At 64.0% G+C, this 15,085-nt stretch overlaps 2 protein-coding genes across 3 annotated transcripts in view; one reads left to right on the forward strand and one right to left on the reverse strand.

Moving 5' to 3' along the window:
* RSPH14 (radial spoke head 14 homolog) overlaps positions 1-15,085 on the reverse strand; it is a 61,031-nt gene that overhangs the window by 27,256 nt on the left and 18,690 nt on the right. The window lies entirely within an intron of this gene.
* GNAZ (G protein subunit alpha z) overlaps positions 1-15,085 on the forward strand; it is a 42,595-nt gene that overhangs the window by 18,539 nt on the left and 8,971 nt on the right. For both annotated transcript variants that reach the window (XM_068563398.1, XM_068563399.1), the window contains exon 2: positions 79-1,230. In XM_068563398.1, the coding sequence (XP_068419499.1) occupies positions 508-1,230 (723 nt within the window). In that variant the 5' untranslated portion in view covers positions 79-507. The remainder of the gene's footprint in view (positions 1-78; positions 1,231-15,085) is intronic.

Below are 15,085 nucleotides of genomic sequence, written 5' to 3' on the forward strand. Positions count from 1 at the left end.
CCGCTTCCCGCCGTCCAGGGCTTCCCTGCCCACCCAGCCTGCGGTGGGAGGAGACTCATGCTGTTCTCTTGTTGGCAGGTGAAGGCGGATGCCCGAGGCAGGGGGACCGCAGGGAGAACCCGCGACATCCTTACTGGCAGGCGGCCCTCTAGCCACACTCGGCAGCATCACCCCAGCAACCAGCGACCAGACGGCTTCCCACCGTCAGGAGGACAGGGAAAGACTGCGGCGCATCTGGCCCCGCGGTGGCCCTGGGAGGTGGAGTGTCCCTGAGGGAGGGCTCAGCCGCCTCCCGCAGCGCAAGAGCCATGCCAGCTGGAGAGGAGGCGCCGGGGCAAGGGCTGCAGCAGGGCATGGCCTTGCCCCCCCACCCACGCTGAGCGCTCCAGGGCACCGGCTCCCATCCACTGGGCGCACCTGCCTCAAGTCTCAGCTTCCCCCGCTCGGTGGCCACCAGGAGAGGCGCCCCATCCTGTGCTCCGCGTCTGGGCCCGCCGCTGCCGGACCATGGGATGTCGGCAAAGCTCAGAGGAGAAAGAGGCAGCACGGCGGTCCCGGCGAATTGACCGCCACCTGCGTTCGGAGAGCCAGCGGCAGCGCCGCGAGATCAAGCTGCTTTTGCTGGGCACCAGCAACTCGGGCAAGAGCACCATTGTGAAGCAGATGAAGATCATCCACAGCGGCGGCTTCAACCTGGAGGCCTGCAAGGAGTACAAGCCACTCATTATCTACAACGCCATTGACTCACTGACCCGCATCATCCGTGCCCTGGCCGCGCTCAAGATCGACTTCCACAACCCTGACCGTGCCTACGACGCCGTACAGCTGTTCGCACTGACGGGCCCCGCCGAGAGCAAGGGCGAGATCACACCTGAGCTGCTGGGTGTCATGCGGCGGCTGTGGGCCGACCCCGGGGCGCAGGCCTGCTTCGGCCGCTCCAGCGAGTACCACCTGGAGGACAACGCGGCCTACTACCTGAATGACCTGGAGCGCATCGCCGCGCCCGACTACGTGCCCACCGTGGAGGACATCCTGCGCTCCCGGGACATGACCACGGGCATCGTGGAGAACAAGTTCACCTTCAAGGAGCTCACCTTCAAGATGGTGGACGTGGGCGGGCAGAGGTCAGAGCGCAAAAAGTGGATCCACTGCTTCGAGGGCGTCACCGCCATCATCTTCTGCGTGGAGCTTAGTGGCTACGACCTGAAGCTCTACGAGGACAACCAGACGGTGAGTGAGTGACTGGGCTCTTCTTCTGCTCGTTGCTGCTACGCGGGAGCCGGCGGGATCCTGGCTGTGTCCAGGGAAGGAGGGGAGTGGCTGCTGTCCAAGGGGAGCCAGGGCGGCTCCAGCGAGGACCTCGGGGTAGCGCCTGCCGTCAGGACGTCTGCCTGGAGGGCAGCTCTCGGTGGCCACCCCAGCTGGGGGGCCCCCAACTCCACTCTAACCCCACCCTGGGTTCCGCCAGGCAGGGATACCCTCTGTGCTATGCCACCCTCACTGGCTGCAGACAGCACTGCCCTCATGGTGCTCACGGGCCCAGGTGGCCTCACCTAGGTGCTGCGAGCAGACCGCACACCCCATGCCTGATGCTCTCGGGGTGCAGAGGGCCGGCTCTCTGCTGAGCAGGGCCTGCTCCTCGGCTCCCAGAGCATGTTGGCCACCTGTGGGTGGGGAGGAGGGGAAACTGGCACCGCGAGGGGCTTTGCTGCAGGTGAGGTCGAGTGTGGCCAGGTGCACGGGGAGTGACCCTGGAGGCAGGAGACAGGCTGGCTGCCCTACAGGACACGGCGCAGGCCGGGCATCCAGTTGTTGGTCCGTGTGGCAGTTCAGTAAATGCAGCAGCTCCCACCAGCTGGGCACCGTGCTCCGTCCCAGGAACCTCAGCGCCGCAACCCCGTCCAGGTCCTGAGAGTCTGTCAGCCACAGGGTTAAGAACCTTTTCTGAGGTTTAATCCCCAGGGGTCGGGTAGGGGTGGTAATTCCTTCAGGCCCTCTTCCCAGGCTGAGAACCACCTTGTGGGCTGGGAGCTCAGAGTCATGTGGCAGGGAGACCCCAGAGGTGGGTGCAGTGCAAGAGGTGCCGAGGGGCAACCTGGACCCGGTGCTGAGCCAGTGGAGGCTTGCGGGGAGCTGCTGGCAGGTGGGAGCTAGGCCCCTGGCAAGAAGAGGGTGGGCAGTGCACTGCAGGACCAACCGAGGCAGGAGGCCCAGGCACGGGCGCTGCAGTCTCCCAGGGCACCCAGGAGCGGTGGTGGTGGAGGCCGCTCAGCCGGATAGGGATGGGTGTGGCTGGGGCCGCCCCACAGCAGAGGGTCTGTGCCAGGCGGGATCACCGAGCAAAGACCTGGCATCTGCCCTTAAGAGGTCTTTGATCCTGAGGGTGGGGGACATGGGGGCAAACAGGGAGTCTGCAAAGGAGCTGTAAGTGGTGTTGGGCTGGGTGCCAGGGGCTCGGGGAGGTGGCAAGCTGGCAGGGACCCAGGGGAAGGGGTAATGATGGTCATGAGGGGGATCCTTCATGCTGGGAAATGAGGGGACCAGGGGACGGGGCGATGCGAGGAAGGGACACCCGGTCTTTTTAGGCAGATGCCGGCTTTATTCATTGGGTTCAGCAGGGAGTCCTAATTTTGGGCTGCAGCCCCAGGAACTCTGCAGGCGGCTGCAGGTAGTGGCCACTGTGCTGGGCACCTGACTGGCTTTCCGAATAGAGAAGGGTATGCAGCACTCTTCAGGTTTGCACGGAGGCCCAGCCTGGCGGAGAAGGGGGAGCAGCTGTAGGAGGCCACGGAGACAGGAGGCGGAGCCGTGTCCCAGAGGCAGGGGCCTGGACAGTCTGCAACTCCCTGTGGGCCAGCCCATCTTGCTCCCAACACTGTCCCCCAGAGTCTCGCCCCTCTTCCGCCTGCCCCCACTTGAGGGCCACGTGTGGTCTGGGCAGCGGAGGAGCGAGGTCAGGCTCCTCGGTGTTGCTTCACTGTGGACAGAGGGCTTGGGGCTGACCAGGCCCTGAAGCGAAGCGGGGTGCCTGGGCAGGTCTGCGGCCACCTGGGCTCCAGCCGTCTCGCTCTCCGGATGCCTGCCTGTTTTCGGCTGTGTCCTGAGGCTGGTGGTGGCCTGTGCTCGGAGGCCTCCGGGGGCCACATTTGTCATCTCCAGGACGGGCGTGGTGAATTCCCTCGGTGCTGGGCGGGCTCCCAGACTGTCCGCTGGCATGTCCTGCCCGCCGTGTCTGCGCCCACAGGTGTGCCAGGTCATGGGGGCAGGGAGCCTGGTCCCCGCGTGGGTCCTGTGTTTCATGGAGGCATCTGGCTGCCCTTCCTGCTCTGAGCCTGTCGACGGGTTGGCGGCCCAAGTGGCCCAAGTGTCCTCAAAGACTGGCCCCAGGCCAGGGCTTCTGCCTGAGGCCCTCCCAGCTCCGCCCACTGTCCCCGCGGCCCACAGCCCCTCTCCTCTCTGCTCTGGCCTCGCGGGCTCGGCTCACTCCCACATGCTCCGAGCTCTCCAGCCTTTAGCACGTGGCCACCCTGTCCCCTGCCCCTCGTCTCTTGCCCGCTTGCCCTGTCCTCCAGGTCTCACGTCAGGCGTCACCCCCGCGCAGTGCCCGCGCATCCCTACATCACCGTCGCTCATTACGGTGGCCCCGTCGTGTGCAAGCAAGTAGCCGCCTGGCTGGGTCATGTGGACGACGGGGTGGACAGGCGGCCCCGGGGGGGTTTCTCTGTGAGGCCCGCACGTCCTCCTGAAGGCAGCCAGGCTCTGGGGCCATCACAGCATTTCCTGAGGGGAGAGGCCAGCGGCCAGGCCCACGCCCCCTGCCTGCCCACCGCCTGGACTCGGCAGGCCTGAGGAGGTGGTTGTTCACCAGAAAAGGAGATTCTTGATGAGAAGCTCAAGCAAGGCTGGAAATTCACTGGATTCCAAGTGGTTCTGACCTTTCATGCTCTACCAGCAGTGTCTCAATGAAGAACAAACTCTGCTGAGCAGAGACAATACCAGCCGTGAGTCCTACCGCCGCTGGCCTGCAAGGTGGTCTGGCTGCCACCTGGGGAGAGCCCAGCCCGCCTCTCCGTGCTTGGGGGAGGCGAGCGCTGCAGAGGGGCTGGGACTTGGCTGCCACCCCATTTTCTCCTTTCCAAGGGCCCTGGCAGAGGCCAGGTGGCCAGGAGAAACCAGAGGCTCCCGGGGCCTGGTGCCAGGCTCCGGACACGGCTCCTCGGAGCTCCTCCCCGCTCAGCGCCTGCGGCTTCCTCCCACCCCCCCTCCCACTCCCTGCACCTGGCAGAGGAGTCCCTGCCCCACCCCCACTTGCCCGCTGGCCTCTGCGTCAGCACGTTGCCAAGGGTGACGTGAGGACTGCTGGGCGCAGAGGGCATGGAGGGCTGCGGCACGTGCAGGGCAGCCCCTGGGCAGGGGGCAGATTCCAGGCGTCTGTGGACCATGGCAACCAGCAGATCCCAGAAGCTGTGCTCAGCCTTGGTGACGATTCCGGGCCCTCATCCCAGGAGGATTTAATGGGTACTTGGCCTGCCTGGGGCCCGTCCCCCCGTGCAGTCCTGCAGACACCAGGGGGCCTTCACTGTCCCCATGCGGGGCTGTCCAGGCAGCACAGGAGGCCAGAGCACAGCCCAGTCACACATCACCTGGCGGGTCCTGTGGGACGGCAGCCATGCCCGGGGTCCCCATCACAGGTGGGAGGACAGGTCACAGTCCGAGCTCACGCAGCCATGGGCCCTCCCCGAGCCACACCTGCTGCCTGGGGCCAAGGCAGGCCGCCCTGCCCCACCCGCCCTTTGGGGAGCCACTTCCTTCTCCGCCTGGCTCGTGGACTCTTCCCAGGGTAAAGAAAGATGAAGAACTCAGCCATGGCCCACCTGGGCGCCCACCCCACACGGCAGCCCCTGAGCCCCACCCCCCCCACTTTAGTACCTGGCAGGCGGGACCCCAGCACCCTGCTGTCAACCTGCCAACCAGCCTCAGCCCAGCGCACCTGCTGATGGACCCATGGCCTCTGCATGGTGGGGGGTCCTTCAGAAGGGGAGGACGAGGCGGCTATGAGGTGTCAGTGTTCTCACGGGAACACCCTCAGCTGCTCGCTCGCTGCCTTTCCTGGTGAAGCTGTCAGCAGGCCTGCCGTGCGCCTGCTGTATACCTGCCGTGTGCCTTCTGTATACCTGCTGTGCACCTGCTGGGTGTGCAGCCACAGGCCTTGACGTGTGTGTGCAGTGTGCCCGAGGAGGGGGGTTGCTCCAGGCTGTCCTACAAATAGTGTGCTTTGTCATTCAGCCCAAAAAGGGAGCATGTTTCAGTGACACAATGAACGGCACTGTGTCACAAAATGGTGCTGCCTGGGTCTGCAGCAAAACTGACCGTCACCTGCTGGTGACAGAGGGGGTGGCATTTGTGCAAAGAACGTGGTTACAAGTGGGAGATGCGAGACGTGGATGATACCCGGCTTAGATTAGGAAGGGACCTGACGTACGCTTTAGTGCCCTTAACCAGCCAGCTTTGCAGATGAGGACACTGAGGCCCAGAGATCACTCATCATGGGTTCCAGGGTGGGGGCAGTGAGCAGGGTTCGGGGGACTTGAGTGGCCATCAGGGTTGGCACTGGCCCAGCAGCCCCCACCCCGTCAGTGGCAGGACCACAGGGAGCTCCAGCAGAGCAGGTCCCCACTCTGCCTCCTGCTCCCGACCCGGTGGAGGACATAGTTCCAGGAACCGTGCCGTGGGGACTTGGGACAGAGCCAGAGAAGCGTGCCGTTGACCCGCCAGAGGCCACCAGCCTCCCCCACCAGACACTGGTCTCCCCAGCAGCTCCTTCTGGTCTCGTGATGTGCCAGGGCCAAATGTACCTTTGACCTCTGCAAACCACGCTGCCCCTGGGACAGCAGAGGCCTCCTGGACCAGAGCCAGGAGGCAAAGGCAGCTAGAGGGCCAGGCCCCCGGCAGGGCCACCACGGTGCCTCTCACACCGGGTGCAGCGGGCACAGGGCTCAGCTGGCCCTGAGCGCTCCCCCCGCTGGCATCCCCCTCCAAGCTCAGCCCAGCCCTTTTTCTCTGTGGCCTGTTACCCCTCCCAAGCGTTGGAGACGTGTGGCGGCTCGAGGGGGCCAGGTGTGCACTCACAGCCGGATCGTTGGTGGCCCGGAGCCGCTGCTGGCGCTTGTGAACAGTGCCCACCTCTGTGCGGGCTCCTCTGGCCGTGGCACTAGCCGGGGTCCTCGCTCCACTGCCTGGCCCTTGTCTCAGCCCTAAGGGGGCTGAGGCCATGTGGTCCTCCCCTCTGTGGGCCCTGGGCCTCGCGTGGGGGAGGGGGAGGGCGGGTGGAGAGGCAGCAGCCACAGCCGGCCCTCCCCTGCTCCCAGGGCAGCCGAGCACGAGGCCCCTCTCTACGGCGACTTCCTCCGTTCTCCCTGCCCTGTCACACTGGGCATTCCCGAGGGCTCCTGCTTCCTGCTCCCTTTGTGCTCAGCTCATGCCCGGAATAGGTCCTCCATCAGAGGTCAGCCAGACAGAAGGACGGAAGGACAGGCAGGCCACCTGCCGCTCAGTGTGGCCTCCCTCCAGCCCCGCTCCTCACCCTGGGATCCTTGTGTGCCCGCCCCTCCATGGTGGCCACCTCCTGCCGCGTCACTGGAGCGCCCCCCCACCCCAGGCACAGGCTGTCACTGGACACAGTGGAGCAGGTGGGACGCACCCCCCCCCCCACCTCCACGCTCCACCTCTCCCACACGACAGCCTTTGCCACGTGCCCTGGTGGAATCTGCATGGGGGTGTCCACATGTCCCTCAGATCTGAGGCTGCGGTCCTTCCCCCATAGGCGGGTTGGGGTCAGCCTCTTGCCAGGTCGCGGACCAGCCCTGGGAGGGAGCAGGCGGGCGCCATTGGCGCTGTGTGGGCAGCGCTGGCCCCCACCTGCGCTGCACACCCATCCACTGGAGGGCTGTGGCTGGCCGGCACCAGCTCACAAGTGCTAATTTTTCCGTTTTTTTTTTTTTATTTATTATTTATTTATTATTTATATTTTTGGCTGTGTTGGGTCTTCGTTTCTGTGCGAGGGCTTTCTCTAGTTGCGGTGAGCGGGGGCCACTCTTCATTGCGGTGCGCGGGCCTCTCACTATCGCGGCCTCTCTTGTTGCGGAGCACAGGCTCCAGACGCGCAGGCTCAGCAGTTGTGGCTCACGGGCCCAGTTGCTCCGCGGCACGTGGGATCTTCCCAGACCAGGGCTCGAACCCGTGTCCCCTGCATTGGCAGGCGGATTCTCAACCACTGCGCCACCAGGGAAGCCCAATTTTTCCGTTTTTAAGAAGTTTGTGAGCTGTTTGACATCATGTTGGTAGCTTAAAATCAGCCAGGTGAGAGTAATGACACCATGGAAATTGGCAGCCTCTACAGCCGGCCCCCACCCCGGCCAGATGTTAAACATTCACCAGCCTCCTGCAGCCGGTGACCCCTGAACCCTGGCTGGAAGGGCCTGCCCGTCAGGCTCATTCATCGGTGAATTACAGCGCTCACTGTCTGCATCCTTTTAAAGAGCTTTGTCAGCCTCTTCCGTGACCCCTCAGCGCCTCCCTGCTCTGGCCCTGTGACCACACCTGTCTTTTCTGTTCACGTTCGTCCTGCTTGCGAATGATCATTTGCCAGATGGCTCCACGCTCTCCCCAGGCAGATTCACGAGAATCAAGCCTCTGCATAGGGGAGCAGCCTGGAGCCGGGTGGTTCTGCCATGTCTCTGTCAGCATGTTGGACTCACGTGCGAATCTGCTCCAGCTGGGCCTCCCAGGGTCCCCGCCTGAGGACAAGCCCCATGGGGCTTGCTCAGGAAGCAGTGAGGGACAGAGGCGACTGTGGCCCTTCCTCCCCTGAGGTCACAGGGGGACCACATTGAACAACCCCTGGAGGCCAGAGTGGCTCCCCCAGCGCCCACATCTGCTGGCCCCATGCTGGCTGTGGCCAGCCCCGAGGCACCCCAGTGCAGCAGCTCTCTGGGTCCAGAGAACCCCGGGGGGCCTCCTGCCCCAGAGACCACCTTGCAGGGGAGAAGGGAGCAGACATCAGGAGCAGGGCCTGGACGGATTGGGATGAAGGTGGGGATGGTAATCTGGGCTCGACCTTGCGCACCCAGCCTGGGTCGTGGGGCCTGTGGAGGCGGCCCACAGAGGCAGGACCGAGGGGTTTGTGGGGGCCATGGAGAGCTGGGCCAGCTGGGCGAGGTCCCGGGTGCCAAGTCCCACCCCCAGCACTGCCTGGGGTAGACGTTGCTGCCAGGGCTCGTCGGGGCCTCTGCAGCTCCCACGTCTGCGCACATCCTCTCTGCCAGGTGATCTGCTCTTCTCAATGTCCCTGCACCCCGCGGAACGTCTGTATCCCGCACTTACCAGGAGCTTCAGGGCAGAGGGACCTCCCCAGCCCGCATCCCGCTCAGCGCCCAGGCCAGCGGGTTAATTAATTTCTTGAGCGCATTAGCCCCACTCCTTACGCACACGTCAGAACCCAGAGGGGTTTTAAGACGCAGATTATTATTGTTTTAAGGGATTTCTATAATCTGAGAACTGAAAAACAACTTCTCCACTTAGCAAGAACAGGCTCCAGGGAGCTGGCTGAGACCACTGGGGGACCCTCGGTAACCAGCACAGACAACTGGCCCTGAACAACACTGAGAAAGGCTTCTGTGCTAACAGAACTCGGGGACTGCTCCCCCCCCCCCCACCCAGGTCCCTCTGGCTCTGACAGTCTAGTGTTTTGGTAGATCTGAATACAGTCAGCTAGGGCAAGGGGGCATGGTCATCTGAGGGGGGCCCCCCGGATGGAGCAGAAGGTGGCCCTGTTCCCTGCACGTGGCTCCCCACTGGACACACGTCCTCAGATCCAGAGACCAAACTCAGGCTGGCCCGGGAACCTGGGCCACAGCTCACCCTGACCTTGTCTTCATCACCCCTAGTTGGTGTCTCATCAGCTCATGTATTTGCTCTAATTTCATGAATAAAACCACAGTCACCCAGAGGCCCTGGGCCTCACGTCCTGAGGTTTCCGCTGAGGCCAGCCCCAGGCCACAGCCCCACACACCTTTTCAGGCCTTCGGTGACCTGGGAAGGCTCTCGGCATCCTGGCTGAGGAGGCCCAGAGCCTCCAAGCCGCATGGCCCAGCTCCACGTTCCCCAGAAGCCAGAGCCTCTGGGCCTGTGTCTCAGGCTCCAGGAAACCAGCTCTGTAGCCAACTACCAGCCGCTGGGGAAAGAACAGTCTGGAACAGCTGACTGGGGCAACCTGTAGTTCTTGGGCGGCTTCCCACCTGGGCCCTCTGTTTACTGCCTGCTGGCTCCAGGGACGCCCCCTCGGCTCCTGTTTCAGCCTCATCTGCCCAAAGACAGGACCTCAGGAGGCGAGAGGGGGCCAGCCACGTGCAGCCCCAGTCCTGTGCGGCCTCAGCTGGGCAAGCTGGTCCAGTCATGGCTCCCTTGTCTGCAAAGCCAGACGACAGATCCACGGCTCAAGGACAGGATGCAGTTTTGACATCTGCCAGGTGACTGCTTGGTGCCTGCAGGGCCTGGGACTCTGGGGCTGGCGCTCTGATGGAGGGGGATGCCCAGCAGTGGAGCTTAGACCCTGGTCAGCCCCGTGGCCTCCCCTGTGGCCTGGGCCACCCTGCCTGGTTTGATGGCTGGGAAGGCTGTGGGAATCACGCAGGCCTGCAGGGAACACAGTGCCCTCCTGCCATTTCCTTTTCTTCTCACAAGAGACAACCACCCAGCCCCCCACTCCCCAGTCCTGCTCAGGCTTCCCAGGGCCAGGCTGCAAGTGCCTCTCGGGACTGAGGGGTTTTGGGGGGCCATGGAGAGCTGGGCCACCTGGGCGAGGTCCCGGTGCCAAGTCCCACCCCCAGCACAGCCTGGGGCATCAGGATGCGGCATCACCAAGGCCAGAGACCACACTGAATCAGGACAGAGGAGGCGCTGGGCAGAACTGTCACCACGCTCTCCTCTGATGCCCAGACCTAGCAGGCTGGCCTTTTGTAGCGCAGCTGACCAGGGGACCTGGCGTTGGGCACCACCAGCCCTGACACAGCACATGTTCCTCCCGGGGCATCCCAGCCCTGCTGCAGTGGTGTGGGGCCCAGGGAGGGCAGGAGGTCTCTTCTGGACAGCAAGGAGCCCATGGGGGTGGGAGACCTACTGTCCCCAGTGGTTGTGGAGGACATGGATGGAGACACTGCGTGTGACTCCAGCCTGGATTCAGTGAGACCACAGCCATGACCCGCTGACCAGCCGGCCTCTGGCACGCCCTTCCCCCGAACGTTGTTCCTGCTCCTGCCCAGTGCTCTGTCCCCAGGCACAGCTGCTGTGACCCCGTGGCCCGGTATCTCCTGCCACACTGCCATGCCAGTCTGGGGGGGATGGGCTGGCCCAGCCCTGGGGGTGATACGGGTGGTCACAGATGGAGGGGGGTGAGGTTTCGAGGACCCGCTCAAGAGGCAGTGACACGAAGACAAGGGCTTGGGAACCAGAAACAGGGCCCCACCCAGCTTCTTCATCCCCCTGCCTCACCTGAAAAGGGGGCTGAGAGGCTTGGACCGTGCTGGCCAGGGCGAGCACCGGGAGAACGCTGTCAGCCACTGAGCACCTAGCAGGGTGTGGGGTATGTCAGCCACAGTGACAGTGTCAAGGGCAGGATAAAGTGCCAGCTGCCCCCACAGGCAGGAGCAGCGTTCCCAGGCTCGAGGGCCCTGCCGTGGTCCTAGGGTCCTGCGGAATTCCCTAAACCGCGTCCCGATTGTATGGCTGCACCAGCACATGTAGGCATCCTTCCTGGGAGAGGCTCTGTCACTTTGATCAGTTTCTCAATGGGGCTGAGACCCCGTAAGACTGCCCTTGCCCAGCCCCAACCCCCTGCTGATGGAGAAGCCAGGGTTAGGGCAGTAATAGCCCAAATATTACTTCCTAAGGATGAGCATTTTTGAAATCCATCTTGTTGGGCCACAAGCAGAGGTTCCCAACTGAGATGTCTACCCGCCCTCCAGCCCTGTCCCCAGCTTCTCATGTCCCTGCAGGAACTGGCCACCTGCTGCCCATGGCTCTCCAGCTTTTCCTCCAGGAGGGGTGGCCCAGGGCTGTGCCCAGGGGTGCAGAAGCTCCACCTTGCTGAACAGTGTTAGGCAAGGGTGTTGGGGCCCAGGGGGTCCTCAATCTGGTCCCAGGAGGGGCTGTTTGCACTGCCGTTCCTTCCTGTGGTGGCAGTGATGGTCTGCAAGCCGGGCCAGGCCTGCACGCACCTGCATCATGCTGTTTGCTAATTTCCCGTCAGTGACTGACAGCAGGGGGGCTTGGATCAAGCCAGCAAGATTTAACACAAAAACAAATAGAAAGCAGTTCTCATTTCAGCTGAAGCTAAAAAGGACTGGAAGGACTGGGGCTTAGGAAGAGGCATCCTCCCTGGGGGCAGTAGCGGTTGAGGGGGGCGGTAGCGGTGGGCAGGGGGGAGGTGGGAGGTGGGCGGATGAGGTGAGAGCAGGCAGGACCCAGAGCCTGGACCTCATCCTAGGCTGCCACCCTTCCTCCCTGGGCCTGGGCATGACATGGGGAGCTGGGAGCAGGACACAGGAGCTCCAGGCCTTGCAGAGCAAGTGCTTCAAGTGTGGCCTTGGGCATCTGGGAGTCAATTCTAACTCAGTCCCCCCCCCATCCAAAGTTACGAGATGCCCACTGCCGTCGTCACACCTGCCCGGGGCTCTACTGGACACCTGTGGGATCAGGAATGGTCCTTTCTGGCTCTGAGATCCTGTCAATCATTGATTCTGAGACTCAGAACAGAGAGCAGAAGAATGATGTGTGTTTGGGGTGCAGGGGCCAGCTGGCCACACAGACTCCCAGGGGACAGCTCGGTCAGGTGGGCAAAGCCCCCAGCCAGGGCACGAGCGTGTTTTGGTACTGGGGTGGGGCAGTGACCTGCCTGTGTGGCCCCAGGGTCATCATGTGGCCACCTGTGGTCCATCTGGGCTGTCTGGCTCCTGAGGACTCGCAGCGCGCCGAGGCCAGCATGGCTGTGTCAGTGGAAGGAGGGGGGCTCAGTGGAGCACACTTGTCCCGAGGCACCCTGGTCCCAGTCCCGTGCCGGGCACCGTGGGGAAACGGTGGGGCCCAGGGCGCGGTCCTTCCTCTCCGGGGGCAGATGTCCGGGTGGGAGGACGAGGGCAGGGGAAAGAGGCTGGGCCTCAGGTGCTGTCGCAGACCCTGCACACAAACCTCTAAGCCCCCCAGACGGGCTGCCACACTTGCTACTATTCTGGGTCACCCGAGCCCCCTCTGAGCCGTATACTTGGGAGACTGGGGACCAGCAAACAGGCTGCCTGGAGAAGGTGGCTGCTGAGCATGGAGCGGGGACGGGTGGCGTCAGGCGAGGTGGCCCGAGGCTGAGCTTCCGCTGTTTCTGGCAGGTTCAGGATGGGTTTCAGGCCATTAGGGCCCGAGCACAGCTTCCCCGCAGCCTGTTATCTTGTTTAAACAGCCCTACTGTTTGAAGTGGCAGGCCTGGCCAGCGCTGTTACTATGAGCGTCACAGTTGTCACTTGATGGGGGGCAGGGGACAGGCAAATGGTGCTTCTGACTTCTGGACCCGTCGGAACACACTCCCACCCCAGTGAAGCCCCATCTGTCACTGGCCCAAGGCCTGCAGGGCTGAGCCTCCTCCTGCCCCCACCTGGGCTGCAGCAAGCCGCCCCCTGGGAGGGGAGAGGCGGTGGCCCTTTGCTGAGCCCCCTTCTCGTCCCTGGGGAGGGGGGCCAAGGGCCGTGAGCACCAGGAATGTGGGGCGTGAGGTGCACCACCCCGAGTGCTAATCCCTCTGTGCTGCTGGCTAATCCCCACTCTGGCCGCGACTCCCGCGGCCTCGGGCTGCCCGTCTGCAGGTGGCAGCGGAGGCCAGGGGTCAGGGGAGCAGGAGGCGGGGCACCGACGGGGACACACAGTGGAGTTGGTCCTGGGGCCGCTGCACGAACCCCGGGGTTTGGGGGAGGAAGATGAACCCCGAGCCTTCGTCCCCGGCAGGTCAGGGGGTTCCTGATGGTTTTGAAGCCAGAAGGGCACCTGCCTATAAACCCTTTTTCCCCTCGTTTTGCTTCACGACGGCGCTGAGGCGAGAAGGGACACAGGCCACTGCCAGCGAAGAGCCAGGACAGCATTGAGCCTGCTGCGGGGAGCGGGGGAGGCCCAGCCCTGCCAAGTGTCAGGGTCCTGGTGGGGGGGAGGGGAGGCTGGGGGCGCAGGCGGGCCCCTCCCCAGTGACCAGGTCCGACCACCTGGACAGGCAGGACACGCGGCGCCCGGCGTCCTCTCACTGTAGCCCCTGCACACGGCCGCCTTGCCGACCACCTACATCCCGCACCATCCAGCCCTGCCTGCCGTGGCCCTGCGGCCAGCAGACCACTCACCCTGCCGGGCGCTGGAGAGAGCAGCCCCCGCAGACCGGGTGGTGGTGCTCAAAGCCACAGCAAATCAACAGAAGGATTCCAGCTGGTGACTGGCTACCTCGGGGAGGCTCAGGGACAGCCTTGAGAGCCCACCCCTCCGCCGGGACCCAGGGGAGGACAGCCTGGTGAAGGCCTCACGCGGGAATGAGTTGGGGCCAGGCAGAAGGTGCCGGGTCACCCCGCTGGGATGGGAGCAGCTGCTGGAGGGCTATGCACAGGGCAGCGAAGTGACCCCAGGTTGCAGAGACACGCAGCAGAGGCAGGGAGAGGTGGGAAGGAGATTCCAGGTGCCGTCAACTGGACAGATGCAGGTAGAGCCCATGGCCCAACTCTGGGACCCCGGCCTCTGTGGGGGGGTCGTGCCCACTCCTGGGTACTGCCTCCCCTGGCAGAGGCAGCCAGACAGTGCCCTCCCTCCATGCCACCTGCCCCAGCTTGCTGGCTTGGCACTGGGTGGTCAGTGCACGTGTGTCCGCCCCTAGGGCCTCAGTTCTCTTAAGCCAGGACTGCCCCTTGCTTCTCTCTGTGTTTCTGAGAGTGACTGCTTGACGTCCAGGTAAAGGTGCCGGGAGAGGCCAGGCTTAGATCTCGGACGCCGGTGCTCAGTGGTAGGGATGCTGGGCCCCCAGCTTCCTGTCACTGCCTGTCGACCACGTTTCTACTGTGACTCACTTCACAATAGCCCAGAATAACTGCCATCTCCTGGTTGGCAGGACCTGAGACTCTTGGGTGAGGTCAAGTCCAAGGCCAACCGAGGCAGCCATGGGGGTTTGGGGTGGGGCTGCCTCAGGGCTCCTCACTCAGGCCCCCACCCCTTTCAACCTGTCCCACTCACATCACCCAGGGAGCCCTAAAGCTGAAGTGAGCCAGGGAGAAAGGGGGTCAGACAGAAGATGGGGGGGTGGGACTGGTTTGAGTGGGCGTCTGGTGCCAAGGGTCAGAGCAGGGGATCAGGGCCTGCACTGGGAGGCCTCTGAGGTCCCAGGGACACGAGAGGGTGGGGTAGGAACACGCTGAGGGACTGGAAGGGGGAAGGGGTGCCGAGGAGCGCCGTGGCTGTGCCTGGTGGAGGGGAGGGCGGCGGCGGGAGGGGCACGGGGAGTGAGCTGCCTGTGTGGCAGGGCCGTGCCAGTCGATCTTGGCCTGGGTGTCCCGAGGGCCCACAGGGTACAGGGGCAGTGTGGCTCCGTGGGCTTGAGGGCCCAGACTTGGGGAATGGGTGCACTGACCCTGGGCAGCCGAGGGGGAACACTGCCCACCCCAGAGAGAGAAGGGGGTGGGCGGCAGCACCCCCGGCTCTCCCTGTTGCCCCCGCACAGGCTGCGGCACCACCCACTCTGTGCCACCCGTGCAGACGAGCCCCGGGGACAGTCAGGGGCTCATTGATCCATTAGCCTCATTAATCCAATTCTCCAGTCCAGCGCGGCCAGCACTTAGGCTTGTGGGAGGAAGAAGTGGGGAGCGCTAACCAGGTTGGTCTGCACGTGACCCCGGTCATTCAGCTCTGTCCCCAGGCACCCCCCCGTTGCCTGAGGCCAGGAGCCGGATGGGGATGGCAAGGACCAAGGGGTGGCTGTGGCCGTCAGAAGCTCTCCTTGGGGCAGAGGGGCCTGGGCAGG

The sequence above is a fragment of the Eschrichtius robustus genome, chromosome 14 (assembly GCF_028021215.1).
Source record: "Eschrichtius robustus isolate mEscRob2 chromosome 14, mEscRob2.pri, whole genome shotgun sequence".
Classification (NCBI taxonomy): Eukaryota; Metazoa; Chordata; class Mammalia; order Artiodactyla; family Eschrichtiidae; genus Eschrichtius; species Eschrichtius robustus.